The 23005-nt window shown below is 53.3% G+C and overlaps 1 protein-coding gene across 2 annotated transcripts in view; it reads left to right on the top strand.

The window, feature by feature from the left end:
- The window catches only part of cadm4 (cell adhesion molecule 4), a 378687-nt gene that overhangs the window by 314456 nt on the left and 41226 nt on the right, over positions 1 to 23005 (top strand). For both annotated transcript variants that reach the window (XM_086004004.1, XM_086004006.1), the window contains exon 7: positions 14430 to 14602. In XM_086004004.1, coding sequence (XP_085860130.1) covers positions 14430 to 14602 — 173 coding nt within the window. The remainder of the gene's footprint in view (positions 1 to 14429; positions 14603 to 23005) is intronic.

The raw sequence follows: 23005 nt of genomic DNA, 5'->3' as shown, positions 1-23005 counted from the left end.
ATGTGCACTTGGGATGCTGTAACCTGCAGGGCTACGGAGCAAGAGCTGGGAAGTGGGATTAGTCCGGATAGCTCTTTGTTGGCCGGCGCGGACACGATGGGCCGAAAGGGCCTCCTTCCGTGCTGTAACTCTCTGTGATTCTATGATAGATTTTTGAATATTAAGGTGAATCAAGGGATATGGGGATAGTGCGGGAAAGTGGAGTTGAGGTAGAAGATCAGCCGTGATCTTATTGAATGGCGGAGCAGGCTCGAGGGGCCGCAGGGCCGACTGCTGCTCCTGTTTCTAATGTCCTTATGTGCTCACACGCACGCTGCCTGACTCAGTAAATTTCTTTCAACACGGTTTCTCTCTCCTGCCCTGCTTTCTGGCGCCGTGGGACAGAGCCAGCAGCTGCCCTTTCTAAAAGTGTCAGCGATGAGGTTTTTTTTGCAGAATCATGAGATTTATTTTCGTTCCAAGCTTGGGCCCTGTGGGGAAGGGAAGCTTTGGAGCTCTGACAGCTTTGCCAAGGGCTTGATTGCTCGGCGCCCGAAAGCTGAGCTCAAGCACGTACAGCACCAGGGGGGGGCATTGGCTGCACGTCACCTCCGACCTCTGACCTCCAGTCAAAGCCTGTTTTGTTTTATTTGTTTATGCGATGTGGGCAAGGCCGGCATTTATTGCCTATCCCTAGTTGCCCCTTGAGTTGCCACCTCCTTGAACCGTTGCAGTCCGTGTGGTGAAGGTGCCCCCACAGTGCTGTTAGGGAGGGAGTTCCAGGATTTTGACCCAGCGACGATGAAGGAACGGCCAATATATTTCCAAGTCAGGATGGTGTGTGACTTGGAGGGGAACTTGGAGGTGGTGGTGTTCCCATGCGCCTGCTGCCCTTGTCCTTCTAGGTGGAAGAGGTCGCGGGTTTGGGAGGAGCTGCCAAAGGAGCCTTGGCGAGTTGCTGCAGTGCATCTTGTAGATGGTGCACACTGCAGCCACGGTACGCCGGTGGTGGAGGGAGTGAATGTTTAAGGTGGTGGATGGGGTGCCAATCAAGCGGGCTGCTTTGTCCTGGATGGTGTCGAGCTTCTTGAGTGTTGTTGGAGCTGCACTCATCCAGGCAAGTGGAGAGTATTCCATCACACTCCTGACTTGTGCCTTGTAGATGGTGGAAAGGCTTTGGGGAGTCAGGAGGTGAGACACTCGCCACAGAATTCCCAGCCTCTGGCCTGCTCTTGTTGCCACAGTATTTATGCAGCTGGTCCAGTTAAGTTTCTGGTCAATGGCAACACTTGGTGTCAACTGTGACTCAGTGAATAGCCCTCTGGTGCCTCTGAGTCAGAAAGTCGCGGGTTCACAGTCCCAATCCAGAAACGTGAGGCACACAATCCAGGCCGACTCTCTACTGAGGGAACCGTCAGTCTATCATTTCTCCAGCGCCTTTTACCACCTCAGGACGTCGCAAAGCACCTCACAGCCAATGAAGTACTTCTCTCTGAAGTGTGGTCACAGTTGTAATGTAGGAAACACGGCAGCCAATTTGCACACAGCAAGCTCTCACAAACCACCATGTGATAATGAGCAGATCACCTGTTTTGGTGATGTTGGTTGAGGGATAAATATTGGCCCCAGGACACCGGGGAGAACTCCCCCCTGCTCTTCTTCAAGTAGTGGTCAAGTGATCTTTTACATCCACCTGAGAGAGCAGACGGGGCCTTGGTTTAATGTCCCATCCGAAAGACGGACCCTCTGACACTGCGGTGCTCCCTCAGTACTGCCCCTCCGACAGTGCGGTGCTCCCTCAGTACTGCCCCTCCGACAGTGTGGTGCTCCCTCAGTACTGCCCCTCCGACAGTGCGGCGCTCCCTCAGTACTGCCTCTCCAACAGTGCGGCGCTCCCTCAGTACTGCCCCTCCGACAGTGCGGCGCTCCCTCAGTACTGCCCCTCTGACAGTGCGGCGCTCCCTCAGTACTGCCCCTCTTTATCTGCTGATACCTCATCCAAAAGATGGCCCCCCTGACAGTGCAGCACTCCCTCAGTACTGCCCCTCCGACAGTGCAGCGCTCCCTCAGTACTGCCCCTCCGACAGTGCAGCGCTCCCTCAGTACTGCCCCTCCGACAGTGCAGCACTCCCTCAGTACTGCTCCTCTGACAGTGCGGCGCTCCCTCAGTACTGCCCCTCCGACAGTGTGGCGCTCCCTCGGTACTGCCCCTCCGACAGTGCGGCACTCCCTCAGTACTGCCCCTCTGACAGTGCGGCGCTCCCTCAGTACTGCCCCTCCGACAGTGCGGCGCTCCCTCAGTACTGCCCGTCCGACAGTGCGGCGCTCCCTCAGTACTGCCCCTGCGACAGTGCGGCGCTCCCTCAGGACTGCCCCTCCGACAGTGCGGCACTCCCTCAGTACTGCCCCTCCGACAGTGTGGTGCTCCCTCAGTAATGCCCCTCCGACAGTGCGGCGCTCCCTCAGTACTGCCCCTCCGACAGTGCGGCGCTCCCTCAGTACTGCCCCTCCGACAGTGCAGCGCTCCCTCAGTACTGCCCCTCCCACAGCGTGGCGCTCCCTCAGTACTGGCACTGGGAGTATCAGCCTGGATTTTGTGCTCAAGTCTCTGAAGTGAGACTGGGACCCACGACCCTCTAACTGCAAGGCGAGTGTGTGCTGCCCACTGAGCCACGGGCTGACACTGAGTGGGCGCACCCAGTTCGATGTGATGCCCTAAATTCCTTGGAGGCTCTGGGCTTGACTCTTGCCCCTCTCTATCTGCTGATACCTCCCTTGAAGGGGCCCATCTCCCCCAAACCAACTCAGACAGGGCCCAGCCATCCCTCTATTCCAGGGCTTATGAGGCATGGAACTAGTCAGCTCGTACTTAAGTTCACATCCTTGACAACAAGACTTGTTTAACTCGAGAGGCCTTGTCAATGAGAAAATGGTCGTTTGCTGACGATAAGCTGCTCTGTCACAGCAGGCTCAGTCGAAATAGTCTGTCTAACAGTGAGACCATGATTATTGAGCAAATGATCTTCTGTTGATGATAAGGTGGGTTTTCAACATCAAGTCTTTTAAAAAGCTCCTGTTGATTCCCACCTAATCCGTTGTTGTAACAATCTGTTACTCCCTGTATGGCACCAGCTCTGTGCTGTGAATATCCAATATCGTTCACCTTCCAAGATTAATAAAACCCGCCCATCACGGATGGTGTCGACGACGGTTTGTGCAGGGCACTCCCGTACGTGGGCCGGACACGAGTCACTCTCTCAACATGGAGTGAGAACAGTGGAGGGGAGAATTGTCCCCGATCCTAAGTCGCCCCACGTCCCCGTTCACCTATCACCCCCTCTGTCGCTCGCTGACGTACACTGGCTCCCGGTCCGGCAACGCCTCGATTTTAAAATTCTCATCCTCGTGTTCAAATCCCTCCACGGCCTCCTCGCCGACTCCCTATCTCTGTAACCTCCTCCAGCCCCTACAACCCTCCCCATCTCTGTAACCTCCTCCAGCCCCGCAACCCTCCCTATCTCTAATCTCCTCCAGCCCCTACAACCCTCCCTATCTCTGTAACCTCCTCCAGCCCCTACAACCCTCCCTATCTCTGTAACCTCCTCCAGCCCCTACAACCCTCTCTATCTCTGTAACCTCCTCCAGCCCTACAACCCTCCCTATCTCTGTAACCTCCTCCAGCCCCTACAACCCTCCCTATCTCTGTAACCTCCTCCAGCCCCTACAACCCTCCCTATCTCTGTAACCTCCTCCAGCCCCTACAACCCTCCCTATCTCTGTAACCTCCTCCAGCCCCTACAACCCTCCCTATCTCTGTAAACTCCTCCAGCCCCTACAACACTCCCTATCTCTGTAACCTCCTCCAGCCCCTACAACCCTCCCTATCTCTGTAAACTCCTCCAGCCCCCTACAACCCTCCCTATCTCTGTAACCTCCTCCAGCCCCTACAATCCTCCCTATCTCTGTAACCTCCTACAACCCTCCCTATCTCTGTAACCTCCTCCAGCCCCTACAATCCTCCCTATCTCTGTAACCTCCTCCAGCCCCCGACAACCCTCCCTATCTCTGTAATCTCCTCCAGCCCCTACAACCCTCCCTATCTCTGTAACCTCCTCCAGCCCCTACAACCCTCCCTATCACTGTAACCTCCTCCAGGCCCTACAACCCTCCCTATCTCTGTAACCTCCTCTAGCCCCTACAACCCTCCCTATCTCTGCGCTCCTCCAATTCCGGCCTCTTGAGCATCCCCCTGATTTCCATCGCTCCACCGTTGGCGGCCGTGCCTTCAGCCGCCTGGGCCCCGAGCTCTGGAATTCCCTCCCTAAACCTCTCCGCCTCTCTCTCCTCCTTTAAGACACTCCTTAAAACCGACCTCTTTGTCCCAGCTTTTGGTCGCCTGTCCTAATATCTCCTGATGTGGCTCGGTGTCAAATTTTAACATTAGAACATAAGAAATAGGAGCAGGAGTCGGCCATTGGGCCCCTCAAGCCTGCTTCGCCATTCAGTGAGATCACGGCTGATCTTCTACCTCAACTCCACTTTCCTGCACTATCCCCATATCCCTTGATTCCCTTAATATCCAAAAATCTATCGATCTCGGTCTTGAATATACTCAACGACTGAGTCTCCACAGCCCTCTGGGGTAGAGAATTCCAAAGATTCACCGCCCTCTGAGTGAAGAAATACCTCCTCATCTCAGCCCTAAATGGATGAGCCCTTATCCTGAGACTGTGACCCCTGGTTCTAGACTCCCCAGCCAGGGGGAAACAGCCTCTCAGCATCTACCCGCTTTGTCCCGTGAAGCTCCTTGGGATGTCTCACTGCATTGATGGTGCCGTTCCTTCATCGTCGCTGGGTCAAAATCCTGGAACTCCCTCCCTAACAGCACTGTGGGAGCACCTTCACCACACGGACTGCAGCGGTTCAAGAAGGCGGCTCACCACCACCTCCTCAAGGGGCAATTAGGGATGGGCAATAAATGCTGGGCCTCGCCAGCGACGCCCACATCCCAGGAACGAATATTTAAAAAAATAAACGCTGAATTCTGGATTCACTTGGCATCTATGTGCCCAGGCTGAATCCAGTCACCAGGACACTGTTAAGCTGGCTAGTGTCGAGTAGAGAGACTCACCGTGAATCTGTTCGAAGCATAGTTCATGCCTGTCATTATAATTCTCCTCATACTGAGCGAAGGCAGCTATTTATATCGTCCCACAGGAGGTCGTCGAGTGAATAGGAGGATTACTCCATTGCACATTTATTACTCGGGACATGTGTTTTTGTCAGTACAGTTTTGTTTGAACTTTCTGATATCGCCCTCCCCCTCCCCTCTCTCTCTCTCTCTCTCTCTCTCTGTGACCCCACCGCCCCCCCGCTAAGTGTTAAACGGGAGCAATTCTCGAGCGCAGTGTCGCGCATCTTAAGCAGAATACCAGGCGGCATAAACCGTCTGCCGGATCGATCGGGGGAAGAATCCTGCAGTGAGCAGATAACTGCCAGGGGCCGCCCATCTGGATATCCTGCTCCCGGTTCTTTTTGATTGAACTAAGCTCAAATCAGGCGGAGCGGGCGAGACTGGAGTTGAGCGGAGCCGCTTAGAGACTGCGCTCTGGCCAGCATTTTTCCCTTCCACACAGTCCCGGTTTGGCAAGGAGGACCCGACCTTGGACTGGAGCTGCCTGCAAGACAATATCTAAAAGACTCCGTACCGCCAGCTCTGGACCTGCTGGCTTTCGGAAATCATTAATTTACAAATATTTTTCAAGTAGGGCAGGCTCCTGCCCGTATCGAGCAATTGTCAACTCTCTGGCCTCTGTGCAATTAATCTTCGCTTGGCATTCTCGTTCACTTCAAGACAGACTCCCATTTCTCCAGCGCCTTTCACCACCCCAGGACATCCCAAAGTGCTTCACAGCCAATCAAGTACTTTTCTTGAAGAGTAGTCACTGTCGTAATGTAGGAAACGCAGCAGCCTATCTGCGCACAGCAAGCTCCCACAAACAGCAAACTGACAATGAGCAGATCATCTGTTTCAGTGATGTTGATTGAGGGATAAATATTGGCCCCAGGACACCAGGGAGAACTCCGACAGTGCAGCACTCCCTCAGTACTGCCCCTCCGACAGCGCGGCGCTCCCTCAGTACTGCCACACCAACAGTGCGGTGCTCCCTCAGTACTGCCCCTCCGACAGTGCGGCGGTCCCTCAGTACTGCCCCTCCGACAGTGCGGCACTCCCTCAGTACTGCCCCTCCGACAGTGCGGCGCTCCCTCAATACTGCCGCTCCGACAGTGCGGCGCTCCCTCAGTACTGCCGCTCCGACAGTGCGGCGCTCCCTCAGTACTTCCCCTCCGACAGTGCAGCACTCCTTCAGTACTGCCACTCCAACAGTGCGGCACTCCCTCAGTACTGCCACTCCAAAAGTGCGGCACTCCCTCAGTACTGCCCCTCCGACAGTGCGGCGCTCCCTCGGTACTGCCCCTCCAACAGTGCGGCGCTCCCTCGGTACTTCCCCTCCGACAGTGCAGCACTCCTTCAGTACTGCCACTCCAACAGTGCGGCGCTCCCTCAGTACTGCCCCTCCAACAGTGCGGCGCTCCCTCGGAACTGCCCTTCCGACAGTGCGGCGCTCCCTTGGTACTGCCCTTCTGACAGTGCGGCGCTCACTCAGTACTGATCCTCCGACAGTGCGGTGCTCCCTCAGTACTGCCCCTCCAACAGTGCGGCGCTCACTCAGTACTGCCCCTCCGACAGTGCGGCGCTCTCTCAGTACTGACCTTCCGACAGTGCGGTGCTCCCTCAGCACTGTCCCCCCCCCCAACAGTGCGGCGCTCCCTCAGTACTGCCCCTCCGACAGTGCGGCGCTCCCTCAGTACTGCCCCTCTGACAGTGCGGCGCTCCCCCAGTACTGCCCCTCGACAGTGCGGCGCTCTCTCAGTACTGCCCCTCCGACAGTGCGGTGCTCCCTCAGTACTGCCCCTCCGACAGTACGGCTCTCCCTCAGTACTTTCCCTCCGACAGTGCGGCGCTCCCTCAGTACTGCCCCTCCGACAGTGCGGAGCTCCCTCAGTACTGGCCCTCCGAAAGTGCGGTGCTCCCTCAGTACTGTCTCCGACAGTGCAGCGCTCCCTCAGTACTGCCCCTCCGACAGAGCGGCGCTCCCTCAGTACTGCCCCTCCGATAATGTGGCGCTCTCACAGTACTGCCCCTCCAACAGTGCGGCGCGCCCTCAGTATTGCCCCTCCAACAGTGCAGCGCACTCTCAGTACTGCCCCACCGACAGTGCGGCGCTCCCTCAGTACTGCCCCTCCCACAGTGCGGTGCTCCCTCAGTACTGCCCCTCCGACAGTACGGCGCTCCCTCAGTACCGCCGCTCCGAAAGTGCGTCGCTCCCTCAGTACTGCCCCTCCGACGGTGCGGCGCTCCCTCTGTTCTCCCCGGTGTCCTGGAGCCAATATTTAACCCTCAACAAACCATCGCTAAAAACAGGTGATCTGCAGTGGCTACACTTCAGAAGTATCTCATTGACTGTAAACCGCTTTTGGTTGTCCTGCGGCCGTTGATCAGACAAAAATTTGACCCCGAGCCACATTAGGAGATATTTGGACGAGCGACCAAAAGCTGGGTCAAAGAGTTCGGTTTTAAGGAGCGGCTTAAAGGAGGGGAGAGAGGCGGAGAGGTTTAGGGAGGGAATTCCAGAGCTCGGGGCCCAGGCGGCTGAAGGCACGGCCGCCAATGGTGGAGCGATGGAAATTGGCGGATGCTCAAGGGGCCAGAATTGGAGGAGCGCAGAGATCTCGTGGGGTTGTGGGGGCTGGAGGAGGTTACAGAGATAGGGAGGGTTGTAGGGGCTGGAGGAGGTTACAGAGATAAGGAGGGTTGTAGGGGCTGGAGGAAGTTACAGAGATAGGGAGGGTGGTAGGGGGCTGGAGGAGGTTACAGAGATAGGGAGGGTTGTAGGTGCTGGAGGAGGTTACAGAGATAGGGAGGGTTGTGGGGGCTGGAGGAGGTTACAGAGATAGAGAGGGTTATGGTGCTGGAGGAGTTTACAGAGATAGGGAGGGTTGTAGGGCTGGGGGAGGTTACAGAGATAGGGAGGGTTGTAGGGGCTGGAGGAGGTTACAGAGATAGGGAGGGTTGTAGGGGCTGGAAGAGGTTACAGAGATAGGGAGGGTTGTAGGGGCTGGAGGAGGTTACAGAGATAGGGAGGGTTGTAGGGTGCTGGAGGAGTTTACAGAGATAGGGAGGGTTGTAGGGCTGGGGGAGGTTACAGAGATAGGGAGGGTTGTAGGGGCTGGAGGAAGTTACAGAGATAGGGAGGGTTGCAGGGCTGGAGGAGGTTACAGAGATAGGGAGGGTTGTAGGGGCTGGAGGAAGTTACAGAGATAGGGAGGGTTGTAGGGGCTGGAGGAGGTTACAGATATAGGGAGGGTTGTAGGGGCTGGAGGAGGTTACAGAGATAGGGAGGGTGGTAGGGGGCTGGAGGAGGTTACAGAGATAGGGAGGGTTGTAGGGGGCTGGAGGAGGTTACAGGAATAGGGAGGGTTGTAGGGGCTGAAGGAGGTTACAGGAATAGGGAGGGTTGTAGGGGCTGGAGGAGGTTACAGAGATAGGGAGAGTTGTAGGGGGCTGGAGGAGGTTACAGAGATAGGGAGGGTTGTAGGGGCTGGAGGAGGTTACAGGGATATGGAGGGTTGTAGGGGCTGGAGGAGGTTACAGAGATAGGGAGGGTTGTAGGAGCTGGAGGAGCTTACAGAGATAAGGAGGGTTGTAGTGGCTGGAGGAGGTTACAGGGATAGGGAGGGTTGTCGGGGCTGGAGGAGGTTACAGAGATAGGGAGGGTTATGGTGCTGGAGGAGGTTCCAGAGATAGGGAGGGTTATGGTGCTGGAGGAGTTTACAGAGATAGGGAGGGTTGTAGGGCTGGGGGAGGTTACAGAGATAGGGAGGGTTGTGGGACTGGAGGAGTATACAGAGATAGGGAGCGTTGTCGGGGCTGAAGGAGTTTACAGAGATAGGGAGGATTGTAGGGGCTGGAGTGGGTTAGAGAGATAGGGAGGGGGGCGAGGAGGCCATCGAGGGATTTGAACACGAGGTTGAGAAGGATAAAGAATAAGAAAGCCTACCTCTGCCAGTGACCTCTATAAACTCACTTCCTGCCATCCAAAATCTTCTCCGTTGTCACTCCCTATCATCTATTAATCTTCATGTAATTATTTCTTGCCATGTGTAGCCTTCATGTCATCGCCCCGGGTAATCCATCACCCTCTGTATAAACATTGCTTCTGATCCATTGTGGATACAACAATGGATACCTGTTATTCATTATCGCAAATGGAATCTTCGCAATCTGTCAGAAAGCCTCTTAAGAAAACGATTGCACCTGGACAAAGGGTGAAAGACTGTGCAAGCTCTCAAATACTCACTTCTGTTTCTTTGATCGCATGCCGTTGTCTGTACCTTGCCCACATTAAATGGGCGCCCTTGTCCCTCCCCTTGGGTGTCTCACTCCGAGCCCAGGATTCGCTGGTATCCCTCCCTGCCTCATCACTCACTCTGTCCAAAGCAATCACAATCTCGTGCACCAGTGTCAGCCGTGGCTCAGTGGGTAGTGCGCTCGCCTCTTGAGTCAGAAGGTCGTGGGATCGAGCCCCGCTCCGGAGATTGAGCCCATTAGCTAAGCCGACACTCCCCAGTGCCAGTACTGAGGGAGCGCTGCATTGTCGGATGGCAGTACTGAGGGAGCGCCGCACTGTCGGAGGTGCAGTACTGAGGGAACGCCGCACTGTCGGAGGGGCAGTACTGAGGGAGTGCCGCACTGTCGGAGGGGCGGTACTGAGGGAGCGCCACACTGTCAGAGGGGCAGTACTGAGGGAGCGCCGTACTATCGGAGGGGCGGTACTGAGGGAGCGTCGCACTGTCGGAGGGGCAGTACTGAGGGAGCGCCGCACTGTCGGACGGCAGTACTGAGGGAGCGTCGCACTGTCGGAGGGGCGGTACTGAGGGAGCGCCACACTGTCAGAGGGGCAGTACTGAGGGAGCGCCATACTATCGGAGGGGCGGTACTGAGGGCGCGCCGCACTGTCGGAGGGGCAGTACTGAGGGAGCGCCGCACTGTCAGAGGGGCAGTACTGAGGGAGCGCCGCACTGTAGATGGGGCACTACTGAGGGAGCGCCGCACTGTCGGAGGGGCAGTACTGAGGGAGTGCCGCACTGTCGGAGGGTCAGCACTGAGGGAGCGCCGCACTGTCAGAGGGGCAGTACTGAGGGAGCGCCGCACTGTCGGAGGGGCAGTGCTGAAGGAGCGCCGCACTGTCAGAGGGGCAGTACTGAGGGAGCGCCACACTGTAGCAGGGGCAGTACTAAGGGAGCGCCGCACTGTCGGAGGGGCAGTACTGAGGGAGTGCCGCACTGTCGGAGGGTCAGCACTCAGGGAGCGCCGCACTGTCAGAGGGGCGGTACTGAGGGAGCGCTGCACTGTCGGAGGGGCAGTACTGAGGGAGCGCCACACTGTGGGAGGGGCAGCACTGAGGGAGTGCCGCACTGTCGAAGGGGCAGTACTGAGAGAGTGCCGCACTGTCGGAGGGGCAGTACTGAGAGAGTGCCGCACTGTCGGAGGGGCATTACTGAGGGAGCACCGCACTGTCGGAGGGGCAGTAATGAGGAAGTGCCGCACTGTCGGAGGGGCAGTACTGAGAGAGTGCCGCACTGTCGGAGGGGCAGTACTGAGGGAGCGCCGCACTGTCAGAGGGGCAGTACTGAGGGAGTGCCGCACTGTCGGAGGGGCAGTACTGAGGGAGCGCCGCACTGTCGGAGGGGCAGTACTGAGGGAGCGCCTCACTGAGATAAGAAAGTGAGAGAGGGAGACAGTGAGTAAGAGAGAGGATAGACAAGAGAGTCAGTCAGGAGGAAAGTAGAGGATGAACACAGACAATAGGATAGAAAAGAAAGAAACAGACAGTGAAAGAAAGGGATATGCTCTGTGGACCCCTTTGATAACCAGCAAACTTCTCAGTTGGGCTCAGCATTGACCACGAGGGAACCCAGACCTTCTGAAAAGGGAGCTGAATTCCACAACGGGAGATAAGAACCCGGCACCGAGGAAGAGTGGCGCTCCTTAATGGTTAAGTCATGAACTACTCTCGTCCTTTCTTCATCCAGGACCCCATTCCTCCGACAATCTTCAGCATCAGAAACCCCAGCTCTCAGCCAGATAATCACAACTCCCTTGATCCCGAGCTGCCGGTCGCCTGTCATTTTAATTCACCGCTCCATTCCCACTCGGACCTCACCGTCCGCGGCCTCTTGCATTGTTCCACGGAAGCTCAGCGTAAGCTCGAGGAACAGCACCTCATCTTCCGATTAGGCACTTTACAGCCTTCTGGACTCAACATCGAGTTCAACAATTTCAGATCATAACCTCGGCCCCTGTTATATTTTTATATATTTTTATCCACACTTCTGGTTTGTGCCTTTTCCTTTTTCTCTCTCCCACATGGCAGCTGTCCTTCACTCTGCCAGCGCATTTCACACTTCATCTCGAGCCATCCTTTGTCTCTTTACCGGCCCTATTACCGTCTCCTCTCGCCTTGAATATCTCTTAATGTCTCTTCACCTCTCCCAGACCTTCCCTTTTGTTCTTTCATCCCCTCCCCCATTTCCCAGCCCCCAAACTGACCTTTTCATCTGTTTAATTTCCTGCTTTTTTCTCAGCTCTGACGAAGGGTTTCGACCTGAAACATTAACTCTGTTTCTCTCTCCACGGATGTTGCCTGGCCTGCTGAGTATCTCCAGCGTTTTCTGTTCTTATTTCGGATTTCCAGCATCTGCAGTATTTTGCTGCCATCTTCTCTCCTTACCCGCTTCAACCTTTGAGGAAGTCCTGTGCTGTGGACCTCAGTGCCCCTCCTCGGGTCTCCCAACATGATGTCGCTCTGCGTTCCACCAGTGAGGGAAAGAAAGACTTACGTTTATATGGCACCTTTCACGACCAGCGGACGTCCCAAAGTGCTTCACAGCCAATGAATAACGTTTCCCGTGTAATCTCTGCTGTAATGTAGGAAACGCGGCAGCCAATTTGCACACAGCAAGATCGATTGGGATTTTTTTTTTATTCGTTTGTGGGATGTGAGCGTTGCTGAGAAGGCCCAGCATTTATTGCCCATCACTAATCACCCTGGAGAAGGTGGTGGTGAGCCGCCTCCTTGAACCGCTGCAGTCCGTGTGGTGAAGGTGCTCCCACAGTGCTGTTAGGGAGGGAGTTCCAGGATTTTGACCCAGCGACGATGAAGGATCGGCCGATATATCTCCAAGTCAGGGTGGTGTGTGTGATTTGGAGGGGAGCTTGGAGGTGGTGGTGTTCCCGTGCGCCTGCTGCCCTTGTCCTTCTAGGCGGAAGAGGTCGCGGGTTTGGGAGGTGCTGCCGAAGGAGCCTTGGCGAGTTGCTGCAGTGCATCTTGTAGATGGTACACACTGCAGCCACGGTGCAGCAGTACAGGAGCAAGGATGTCTTGCTGCAGTTGTACAGGGCCTTGGTGAGACCACATCTTGAGTATTGTGTGCAGTTTTGGTCGCCTTACCTGAGGAAGGATGTTCTTGCCATGGAGGGAGTGCAGCGAAGATTCACCAGACTGATACCTGGGATGGCAGGAATGACGTATGAGGAGAGATTGGGTCGATTGGGCTTATACTCGCTGGAGTTTAGAAGAATGAGAGGGGACCTCATTCAAACTTATAAAATTGTAACAGTATTAGACAGACTAGAGGCAGGAAGGATATTCCCGCTGGTCGGGGAGTCCAGAACCAGGGGTCACAGTCTAAGGATAAAGGGTAAGCCATTTAGGACAGAGATGAGGAGGAATTTCTTCACCCAGAGAGTGGTGAACCTGTGGAATTCTCTACCACAGAAGGCAGTTGAGGCCAATTCATTAAATATATTCAAGAAGGAGTTGGACATATTTCTTAAGGCTAAAGGGATCAAGGGATATGGGGAGAAGGCAGGAACAGGGTACTGAATTTGGATGATCAGCCATGATCTCATTGAATGGCAGAACAGGATCGAGGGGCTGAATGGCCGACTCCTGCTCCTATCTTCTATGTTTCTATGTTTCTATGGTACGCCGGCGGTGGAGGGAGTGAATGTTTAACCTGTGAGCAAAGAAGGTTAAGGGGAGATTTGATAGAGGTGTTCAAAGTCATGAGGGGTTTGGACAGAGTAAATAAGGAGAAACTGTCTCCACTGGCAGAAGGGTCGGTAACCAGAGGACACAGATTGAAGATAATCGGCAAATAGCAATGGGATAAATGATCAGCTAATCTGTTTTTTACTGATGATGGCTGAGGGATAAATATTGGCCTCAGGGCACCAGGGAGAACTCCCCCTGCACTTCTTCAATATACTGGATGTGGGATCTGTTACTTGGGCAGGTTTCTGATGGAGTAGGAGGGTTTGGAGCAGGTTTCTCGAGTCCCAGTGAGGGGAAGAAGCTGCGAGTGAAAGTATAATTCTCACCAGACCGTTTTGCACTACTAGTTGTGCTAAGCCTTTACAAGTCACTGGTTGGGTCCCAGCTGGACGATTGTGTCCAATTCTGGGCACCACACTTTAGGAAGGATGTCAAGGCCTTGGAGAAGGTGCAGATGAGATTGACCAGAATAGTACCAGGGATGAGGGACTTCAGTTACGTGGAGAGACTGGAGAAGCTGGGGTTGTTCTCCTTAGAGCAGAGAAGGTTAAGCGGAGATTGACCAGAATGGTCCCAGGGATGAGGGACTTCAGTTACGTGGAGAGACTGGAGAAGCTGGGATTGTTCTCCTTGGAGCAGAGAAGGTTAAGGGGAGATTGACGAGAATGGTGCCAGGGATGAGGGACTTCAGTGATGTGGAGAGACTGGAGAAGCTGGGATTGTTCTCCTTAGAGCAGAGAAGGTTAAGGGGAGATTGACCAGAATGGTCCCAGGGATGAGGGACTTCAGTTACGTGGGGAGACTGGAGAAGCTGGGGTTGTTCTCCTTAGAGCAGAGAAGGTTAAGGGGAGATTTAATAGAGGCGTTCAAAATCATGAGGAGTTTTGATGGAGTAAATAAGGAGAAACTGTTTCCAGTGGCAGGAGGGTCGGTAACCAGAGGACACAGATTGAAGATAATCAGCCAAAGAACCAGAGGGGGAGATGAGGAGAATTGTTTTTATGCAGCGAGTTGTTGTGATCTGGAACGCGCTGCCTGAAAGGGCGGTGGGAGCAGATTCAATAGTAACTTTCAAAAGGGGAATTGGAGAAATACTTGAAAAGGAGAAATGTGCAGGGGGAAGTGGGACTAATTGCAGAGCTCGCTCAAAGAGCCGGCAGAGGCATGCTGGGCCGAGTGGGGTCCTTCTGTGCTCTATCATTCTATGATTCTACTCCGTGTGACCAACAGCAACTTAACCAGCTCTTAACTTACTCTTAACTTGCTCAGGCCTGCCAGCGTCGTGTGGAGCCGCCTGAACGACACGCTACCGGACCGCGCGGAGCAACGCGGGAACGTGCTGACCATCGGCACACTGAACACGCTCGATAACGGCACGTACGTCTGCGAGGCCGAGAACGAGCTCGGGAGGTCGGCTGACGAGTATGTCCTGGTGGTCTATGGTGAGTGGCCGGGGGTAGCGGAGAGGGTGGTGGGAGAGAGGGAGTGAGAGACAGAGAGAGAGAGTGAGAGAGACAGAGACACAGAGAGAGAGAGAGAGATACAGAGTGAGAGTGAGAGAGAGAGAGAGACAGAGAGAGAGAGACAGAGAGAGAGGGAGTCAGAGAGAGAGAGAGAGAGAGAGACAGAGAGAGAGAGACAGAGAGAAAGAGAGACAGAGAGAGAGACAGAGAGAGAGAGACACACAGAGAGACACAGAGAGAGAGAGAGAGACAGAGAGAGAGTGAGAGAGACAGAGAGAGAGAGAGAGAGAGAGAGACAGGGAGCGAGACAGAGTGAGAGAGACAGAGACAGAGAGAGAAAGAGAGAAAGACAGAGATAGACAGAGAGAGATAGACAGAGAGAGAGAGACTGTTTAAAGTACAAAGACTGTTTAAAATTAATATTGTTTAAAAGTAATATTGTATGTACCCAACAAATGTCAAATCGATTGACACCTACAGAATGTTGGAAAACTGTACCTTTTTGCTATGTAAGCTTTGGCAATATGGTTCTCTGTAAACTTTCATGCCAATAAAGCATTTTAATTGGAATTGGAATTGGAATTGGAGAGACAGTGAGAGAGACAGAGAGAGAGAAAGACAGAGAGAGTGAGAGACAGAGAGAGAGATACAGAGAAAAGAGAGAGACAGAGAGAGAGAGAGAGACAGAAAGAGAGAGAGACAGAAAGAGAGAGAGACAGAGAGAGAGATACAGAGTGAGAGAGACAGAGAGAGAGACAGAGCGAGAGATCTAATGAGGAGATGGTGTAGGGAGATAGGGAACTCTGAGAATGATGGAACGTTCTCTGAAGCGGGAAATGTAGTGAGTGGAAGGAAAGTCCACTTGGGATGGTCAGAAGACTCCCCTGCCCCTGTATCCCTCAGTTACCTGACTGGCCAGCCCTCTTTCTGCGAATGGCCAGCTGGCGTTGCATCGGGGATGGTGCGGGGAGAGTTAATCGGCTGGGGAGTGAGTGGCGGAGGGACCCAGTTAGATGCTTGGCCCCCTGTTGCTGGAGTGCAGAGGGAGGAGTCGAGAGCCACAAAGGTGCCGAAACGTGAGCTGAGCCCTGTGACTCGGTGTGTGATGAACATAGAGGTGGGTAACAGCACTGAGTGGCTCCAGGAGATGAAATGGTGCGTTATAAGTGTGTGGCCCACAGTATATTCTGCCTCAAAACAGGGAGCTTTACCGAGCAACAATGTTAAAGCAACATTAACTGGCTGGAATATCAATAGAAAACACTGGAAGCACTCAGCAGGCCAGGCAGCATCCGTGGAGAGAGAATCAGAGTTAAGGTTTCAGGTCTGGGACCCTTCATCAGAACTGGAAAAGGCTGGAGATGGAACAGGTGTTAAGCAGGTGCCGAGGCAGTGGAAGGGGAGGGGAGGGGAGGAAGGGGCAGTCTGCGCTAGGGTAAGAGGCAGGAGAGATTAAATGTTGCAAATGGGGAGGGCAGAATCATCAACAGCCTGAAAAATGGGGGCAGGGGTTACAGTCTGAAATTGTTGAACTCGATGTTGAGTCCAGAAGGCTGTAGAGTGCCTAATCGAAGGATGAGGTGCTGTTCCTCGAGCTTACACTGAGCTACATTGGAACAGTGTAAGAGGCCGAGGATGGTGAGGTCTGAGTGGGAATGGAGCGGAGAATTAAAGTGACAGGCGACCGGAATGATCTCAGTGAATGACGGGACACGCTCGAGGGGCTGGATGGGCCTCCTCCTGTTCCTGTGTAACAGGCTCGAGGGGGCTGAATGGGCCTCCTCCTGTTCCCGTGTAACAGGCTCGAGGGGCTGAATGGGCCTCCTCCTGTTCCTGTGTAACAGGCTCGAGGGGCTGAATGGGCCTCCTCCTGTTCCTGTGTAACAGGCTCGAGGGGGCTGAATGGGCCTCCTCCTGTTCCTGTGTAACAGGCTCGAGGGGCTGAATGGGCCTCCTCCTGTTCCTGTGTAACAGGCTCGAGGGGGCTGAATGGGCCTCCTCCTGTTCCTGTGTAAAATGCTCGAGTGGCTGAATGGGCCTCCTCCTGTTCCTGTGTATTACATCTGTGAATGATTGAGACACGGACAGCAGGAGTTGAACAAAATAAGTCTTTACTGAGGGAAGTCAATAGTGAAACTGAAAACAACAGAGGCTCACTAGCGCCTTTTATACAGGGGTGGTCACTGCCGGTACTGCAGTCTGAGACCAGTTATTCTCTTAAAGGTACATACACAACAATTCCTCCCCTTTTAGATAAACAGTACATAACATTCATTTAACAACTAAATGATAACGAATTACAATCACAATTACTGTTGCTAGATACATTGGTTAAGTTTAAGCAATTATAAGTTCAGTCTTTGAGGAGGCTTCCTGATTCTGTCTGGATAACGCCTCCTTGGGGTATCAGGTTCTTCTGGCAATGTTGAGTCGGGATCAATGTCGTTGTTTGGTTCATCTGCTTCCAATATTACCGGTTCTGCGGTAGCTGCAATTGGAACGTCGATTTCATTACCAGGTGTGTCAGATCGTGGTGTGGAGTTGACGTTTTCCAGTGACTCTAGAATCTGGTCAGCATGGCGTCTTACAATGCTCTCCCCAACGTCCACGGTATACATGAGAGGTCCTTGTCGTGTACAAATCGTTCCTGGCTGCCATTTCTCAGTGCGGTAGTCCCGGGCCAAAACTGGTTGACCTATCTTAAAACTCCTGGTCGGCCTTTCATTCATATTCTGAAACTGCCTGTTCTCCACATCTCTTCGGACATTTGGCTTAACCAAATCCAAGCGGCATCGTAGTCTTCGATTGAAGAACATCATGGCTGGAGTTTGGTTGGTAATCGCATGTGTCGCATTCCGGTAGGCAAACAAGAAGTTGTCCACCTTGTGTTGTAGGGGTATATCTTCATTACACATTGCCTTGATAGCCTTCTTGAATGTTTGGACAAACCTCTCGGCCAATCCATTAGTGGCTGGATGATATGGGGCAGATGTGTAATGCTTAACACCATTGTTCTTTAAGAACCTGCGGAACTCTTCAGACACAAACTGTGGTCCATTGTCAGAGCAAATCTGTTCAGGCAGCCCATTCCTGGCGAATATGGTTCGTAAAACTGTGATAGTTTTTTCCGTGGTGGTTGAGGACATTTTTATTACCTCTGGCCACTTTGAATGTGTATCCACCGCAATTAAAAACATCGAGTCCATGAAGGGACCAGCAAAATCAATGTGCACCCTTTGCCATGGAGATGAGGGCCACTCCCATGGATGCAGAGGAGCTTGTGGTGGGGCGTTTTGGACCTTCTGGCATCCTGCACAGCTTTTGGTCATCTCTTCGATTTCTCTATCGATTCCCGGCCACCACACAAACGCTCTGGCTAAGTTCTTCATTTTTACCCCACCCAGATGACCCTCATGAAGCTCATTGAGCACTCTATCCGTCAACTTAGGTGGAATTACTACTCTGGATCCACACATCAAGGTTCCTCTGCACACTGACAGCTGTTCTCTTCTCGGCAAGAATGCTGGCAGCAGTGGTTCACCATGTGCTGGCCATCCCTTCACCGTTAAATCATAGACCCATGATAGTATCGGGTCATTCCGTGTTTTCTTTTCTATGTTTGCATTCGTCACAGGGAGACATTCGACTATGGTCGAGTGGAATAACTCCATTGGATCCACTGCAAGGTCTTCTTCTTTCACCGTCGGCAATGGTAGGCGTGACAATCCATCAGCATTTCCATGCTGTTTAGTTCCTTTGTACTCGATGTCATATTGGTGTGCCCCTAGGAAAAGGGACCATCTCTGCAGCCGTTGTGCTGTCATTATCGGTACGCCCTTCTGAGGGTTAAAAATGGAGACAAGAGGTTGATGATCGGTTAGTAGAGCAAATTTTTGACCGTGCAGGTAGTGATTGAACTTCTTCACCCCCCACACTAGACTGAGGGCCTCTCTGTCAATCTGGGCGTAGTTACGCTCGGCAGAAGTTAACGAGCGTGACGCAAACGCTATCGGCCTCTCTAAACCATCAAGGAATTTATGTGACAGTACCGCCCCAATGCCGTAGGGAGACGCATTACACGCCAGTCTGATCGGCAGTGCTGGGTTGTAGTGAGCCAATACTTCCCTTGAAGTGATTAAGTCCTTACTCTTCTGAAAGGCCTGCTTACAATCATCGCTCCATTTCCATGCTACCCCCGTTCGTAGCAGGGCGTTCAGTGGGTGCAGAATTGTGGACAAATTCGGCAAAAACTTATGGTAGTAATTCACCAATCCGAGGAATGACCTCAGTTGCGACACATTTTCAGGCGCTGGGGCCTTAACAACCGCTTCAATTTTGTCAGGGGACTTATGTAACCCCTCTTCATCAATCACGTGGCCACAATACGATATCTGTTTCTTAAAAAATTCGCACTTGGGGCGGTTGGCTCGCAGCCCATGTTCCCGTAGTCTAGTGAGCACCTGTTCTAGGTTGTTAAGGTGTTCACTGTCATCTTCACCTGTCACAAGGATGTCGCCCAAGTAACACTGAGTCCCCGGAATCCCTTGCAGGACTTGTTCCATCGCTCTTTGCCATATCGCCGGAGCCGATGCTACTCCGAATACCAATCGATGATACTGGTAAAGACCTTTGTGAGTGTTTATCGTGAGATACTTCCTAGAGGACTCTTCAACCTCCATCTGCAAATATGCTTGTGCTCGGTCAATTTTTGTAAAACGCTTCCCTCCAGACAGTGAGGCGAAGATGTCTTCTATCCTTGGAAGTGGATATTGTACTGTGTGAAGGACTGGGTTCACCGTCACCTTGAAATCCCCACAGATGCGAATCTTCCTTGGCTCCCCGGACTTATTGCTTAACGTTTTCTTCATGACAGGAACGATGGGTGTCGCCCACTCGCTCCAGTCGACCTTAGGCAACACGCCTGCCTTCTCCAGATTCTCCAGCTCTGCCTCGACGGCTGGGCGAATTGCATATGGTACCGGTCTTGCTTTGAAAAACTTGGGAACTGCATTCTCTTCTATTTTTATCGAGGCAGTTACGCCTTTAAGCGTGCCCAGTTCTTGTTGAAATACCTCTTTGGCGTTAGCTAAGGTTGTTGACAATCGTCCAGGAGTGACGTCTTCATCTTTTTTACCGTCCACCGTCATTGCATGAATGGAGTGCCAATCTAAGTTTATCTTCCTGATCCATTCCCGTCCCAATAACAGTGGTCCATCATTTGGCAGTATGTAGAGATACAATTTCCGTATTTTCTTGCCGTTGTATTCGACAGGCACCCTTATTTTTCCTCTGGGGTATACTTTTTGCCCCGTATACGTCGTCAAGACGATGGATGTCTCTCTCAAGGGTATGTGTGAAAATAGCCGCTCGTAGTCTCGTCGATTCATGACGGTTAGCGCTGATCCTGTATCCAATTCCATTTTAACTTGGGACCCTGCTATCGTGAGAGTGACCCAAATGGTTCGGTGATCCTCTTTTGCGATTACATTGTGAAGTTTGAGACAGCTTAGTCTCCTGTTCCCGGATTCACTATCGCTCATCTGGTCTTCGGAACTACTGTCCGTCATCTTTTGTACTTTCTTGTACGGTTCCTTAGTAGCCTTTTTGTTGTCGCTGGTCTTCTTCCCAGACCTGCAAACTCGTGCAATGTGTCCCATCTTCCCGCATTGCCTGCATATTTTGTCTTTGGACCAGCAGTCCTTCTGGTCATGGTTAGTTCTGCCGCAGCGATAACATTTTGCAAATCCCTGTGTCATTTCATGGGTGCCGTATTCCTGTGGTTTTTGTTGAATTTCTGCAACTCCCCTGGCTGCTGCTTCATACGATACTGCCACGCTGAAAGCCTTATCTAGCGTCAGCTCTTTCTCTGAGAGTAACTTCTTCTGTGTTCCTACACTCAGGAGTCCACAGACAAATTTGTCCCGTAGGGTATCTGCCAGTCCTGCTCCGAACTGGCAGTGCTTTGATAGCTTGCATAGTTCCGTAAGGTAATCAGCATTGCTCTCATCTTTATGCTGAGTTCTCCTGTGGAATTTAAATCTTTCTGCTATCAACAGCGGTGCAGGGTTTAGGTGTTCCTGTAGGACAGCAACAATTTCGTTAAAACTCTTCGCCTTCGGTTTGGCTGGAGTAATCAGGTCCCGCAATAAGCCGTACGTTCCAGCGCCCATTAAGTTTAGCAATATCGATGCCTTTTTCTCCTCCGCTATTTCGTTTGCCTCGAAATATACCTCGACTCTTTCCACATACGTGGTCCAGTCCTCTATTGTATTATCAAAAGCAATGATACAGACAGTCTTCGGCATCTTGCAAATCTAAAATGGCGCCTCCCGCGCTTTGCCGCCTTCCCCGATTTAACAAAATGGCGCCTCCCGCGCTTTGCCTTCTTCCCCGCTGATTAAGATGGCGCCTCCCGCGCTTTGCCTTCTTCCCCGCTGTTGTTAGCGCTGCTTTCCGCGGTTTCTTGCGCGTTTAATATTTCTTTTTTTATTATTTTCCCGTCGTGGAACAACCCTGTGGGACTCTTGCCTCCCTCTTCTCGGGTCTATACGCAGCCCAGCTTCGTAGCACCGGCCGCGCCCGGTGTGCTCCACCCTCTCTCTCTCTTCTACCCGACAACGCTGCTCGGCCCCGTTGCAAACCACCCGCTCGAGTTCGCGACCGCCGCAGCCCAGGAAGGATCAGTGCACTACCTGCCACCAGTCCAATTAGCTAAAGCACCGTCGACAGAAACCAGGCCCCGCTTCCGACAGCTTCTCCAGCAATCTTCAACTCTGCAAACACAGGGGCGGATGCCCACGGTCGACGCCCGTTTCTACTGCCTCTTACTTTCTATTCTTTCTGGCCTCGACCTCTGCTGACTTCGCTGTAGGAATGGATCCCAGGAGGTGGTGCAGACTGTAGGTAGGTTCGTATCTGCTCGTCGCAAGTATTACGTCCGTGAATGATTGAGACACGGACAGCAGGAGTTGAACAAAATAAGTCTTTACTGATGGAAGTCAATAGTGAAACTGAAAACAACAGAGGCTCACTAGCGCCTTTTATACAGGGGTGGCCACTGCCGGTACTGCAGCCTGAGACCAGTTATTCTCTTAAAGGTACATACACAACACGGTGTAACAGGCTCGAGGGAGCGGAATGGGCCTCCTCCTGTTCCTAAGGTAACAGGCTCGAGGGTCTGAATGGGCCTCCTCCTGTTCCTGTGTAATATGCTCGAGAGGCTGAATGGGCCTCCTCCTGTTCCTGTGTAACAGGCTAGAGGGGCTGAATGGACCTCCTCCTGTTCCTGTGTAACAGGCTCGAGGGGCTGAATGGGCCTCCTCCTGTTCCTGTGTAACAGACTCGAGGGGCTGAATGGGCCTCCTCCTGTTCCTGTGTAATATGCTCGAGGGGCTGAATGGGCCTCCTCCTGTTCCTGTGTAACAGGCTCGAGGGGCTGAATGGACCTCCTCCTGTTCCTGTGTAACAGGCTCGAGGGGCTGAATGGACCTCCTCCTGTTCCTGTGTAACAGGCTCGAGGGGCTGAATGGGCCTCCTCCTGTTCCTGTGTAACAGGCTCGAGTGGCTGAATGGGCCTCCTCCTGTTCCTGTGTTACAGACTCGAGGGGCTGAATGGGCCTCCTCCTGTTCCTGTGTAACAGACTCGAGGGGATGAATGGGCCTCCTCCTGTTCCTGTGTAACAGGCTTCAGGGGCTGAATGGGCCTCCTCCTGTTCCTGTGTTACAGGCTCGATGGACTGAATGGGCCTCATCCTGTTCCTGTGTTAGAGGCTCGAGGGGCTGAATGGGCCGCCTCCTGTTCCTGTGTAACAGACTCGAGGGGATAAATGGGCCTCCTCCTGTTCCTGTGTAACCAGCTCGAGGGGCTGAATGGCCCTCCTCCTGTTCCTGTGTAACAGACTCGAGGGGCTGAATGGCCCTCCTCCTGTTCCTGTGTAACAGGCTCGATGGGCTGAATGGGCCTCCTCCTGTTCCTAGGTAACTGGCTCGAGGGAATGAATGGGCCTGCTCCTGTTCCTCTGTAACAGGCTCGATGGGCTGAATGGACCTCCTCCTGTTCCTGTGTAACAGGCTCGAGGGGCTGAATGGGCCTCCTCCTGTTCCTGTGCAACAGGCTCAAGGGGCTGAATGGGCCTCCTCCTGTTCCTGTGTAACAGTCTCGAGGGGATGAATGGGCCTCCTCCTGTTCCTGTGTAACAGGCTTGAGGGGCTGAATGGGCCTCCTCCTGTTCCTGTGTTACAGGCTCGATGGACTGAATGGGCCTCATCCTGTTCCTTTGTTACAGGCTCGAGGGGCTGAATGGGCCTCCTCCTGTTCCTGTGTAACAGACTCGAGGGGCTGAATGGCCCTCCTCCTGTTCCTGTGTAACAGGCTCGAGGGGC

This window comes from Somniosus microcephalus, chromosome 12, assembly GCF_052327205.1.
Source record: "Somniosus microcephalus isolate GS21.2 chromosome 12, FLI_Smic_1.0, whole genome shotgun sequence".
In the NCBI taxonomy this organism is placed as follows: domain Eukaryota; kingdom Metazoa; phylum Chordata; class Chondrichthyes; order Squaliformes; family Somniosidae; genus Somniosus; species Somniosus microcephalus.
Note: the sequence above shows the minus strand (reverse complement) of the source record. Positions and strands in the feature narration are given on the sequence as shown.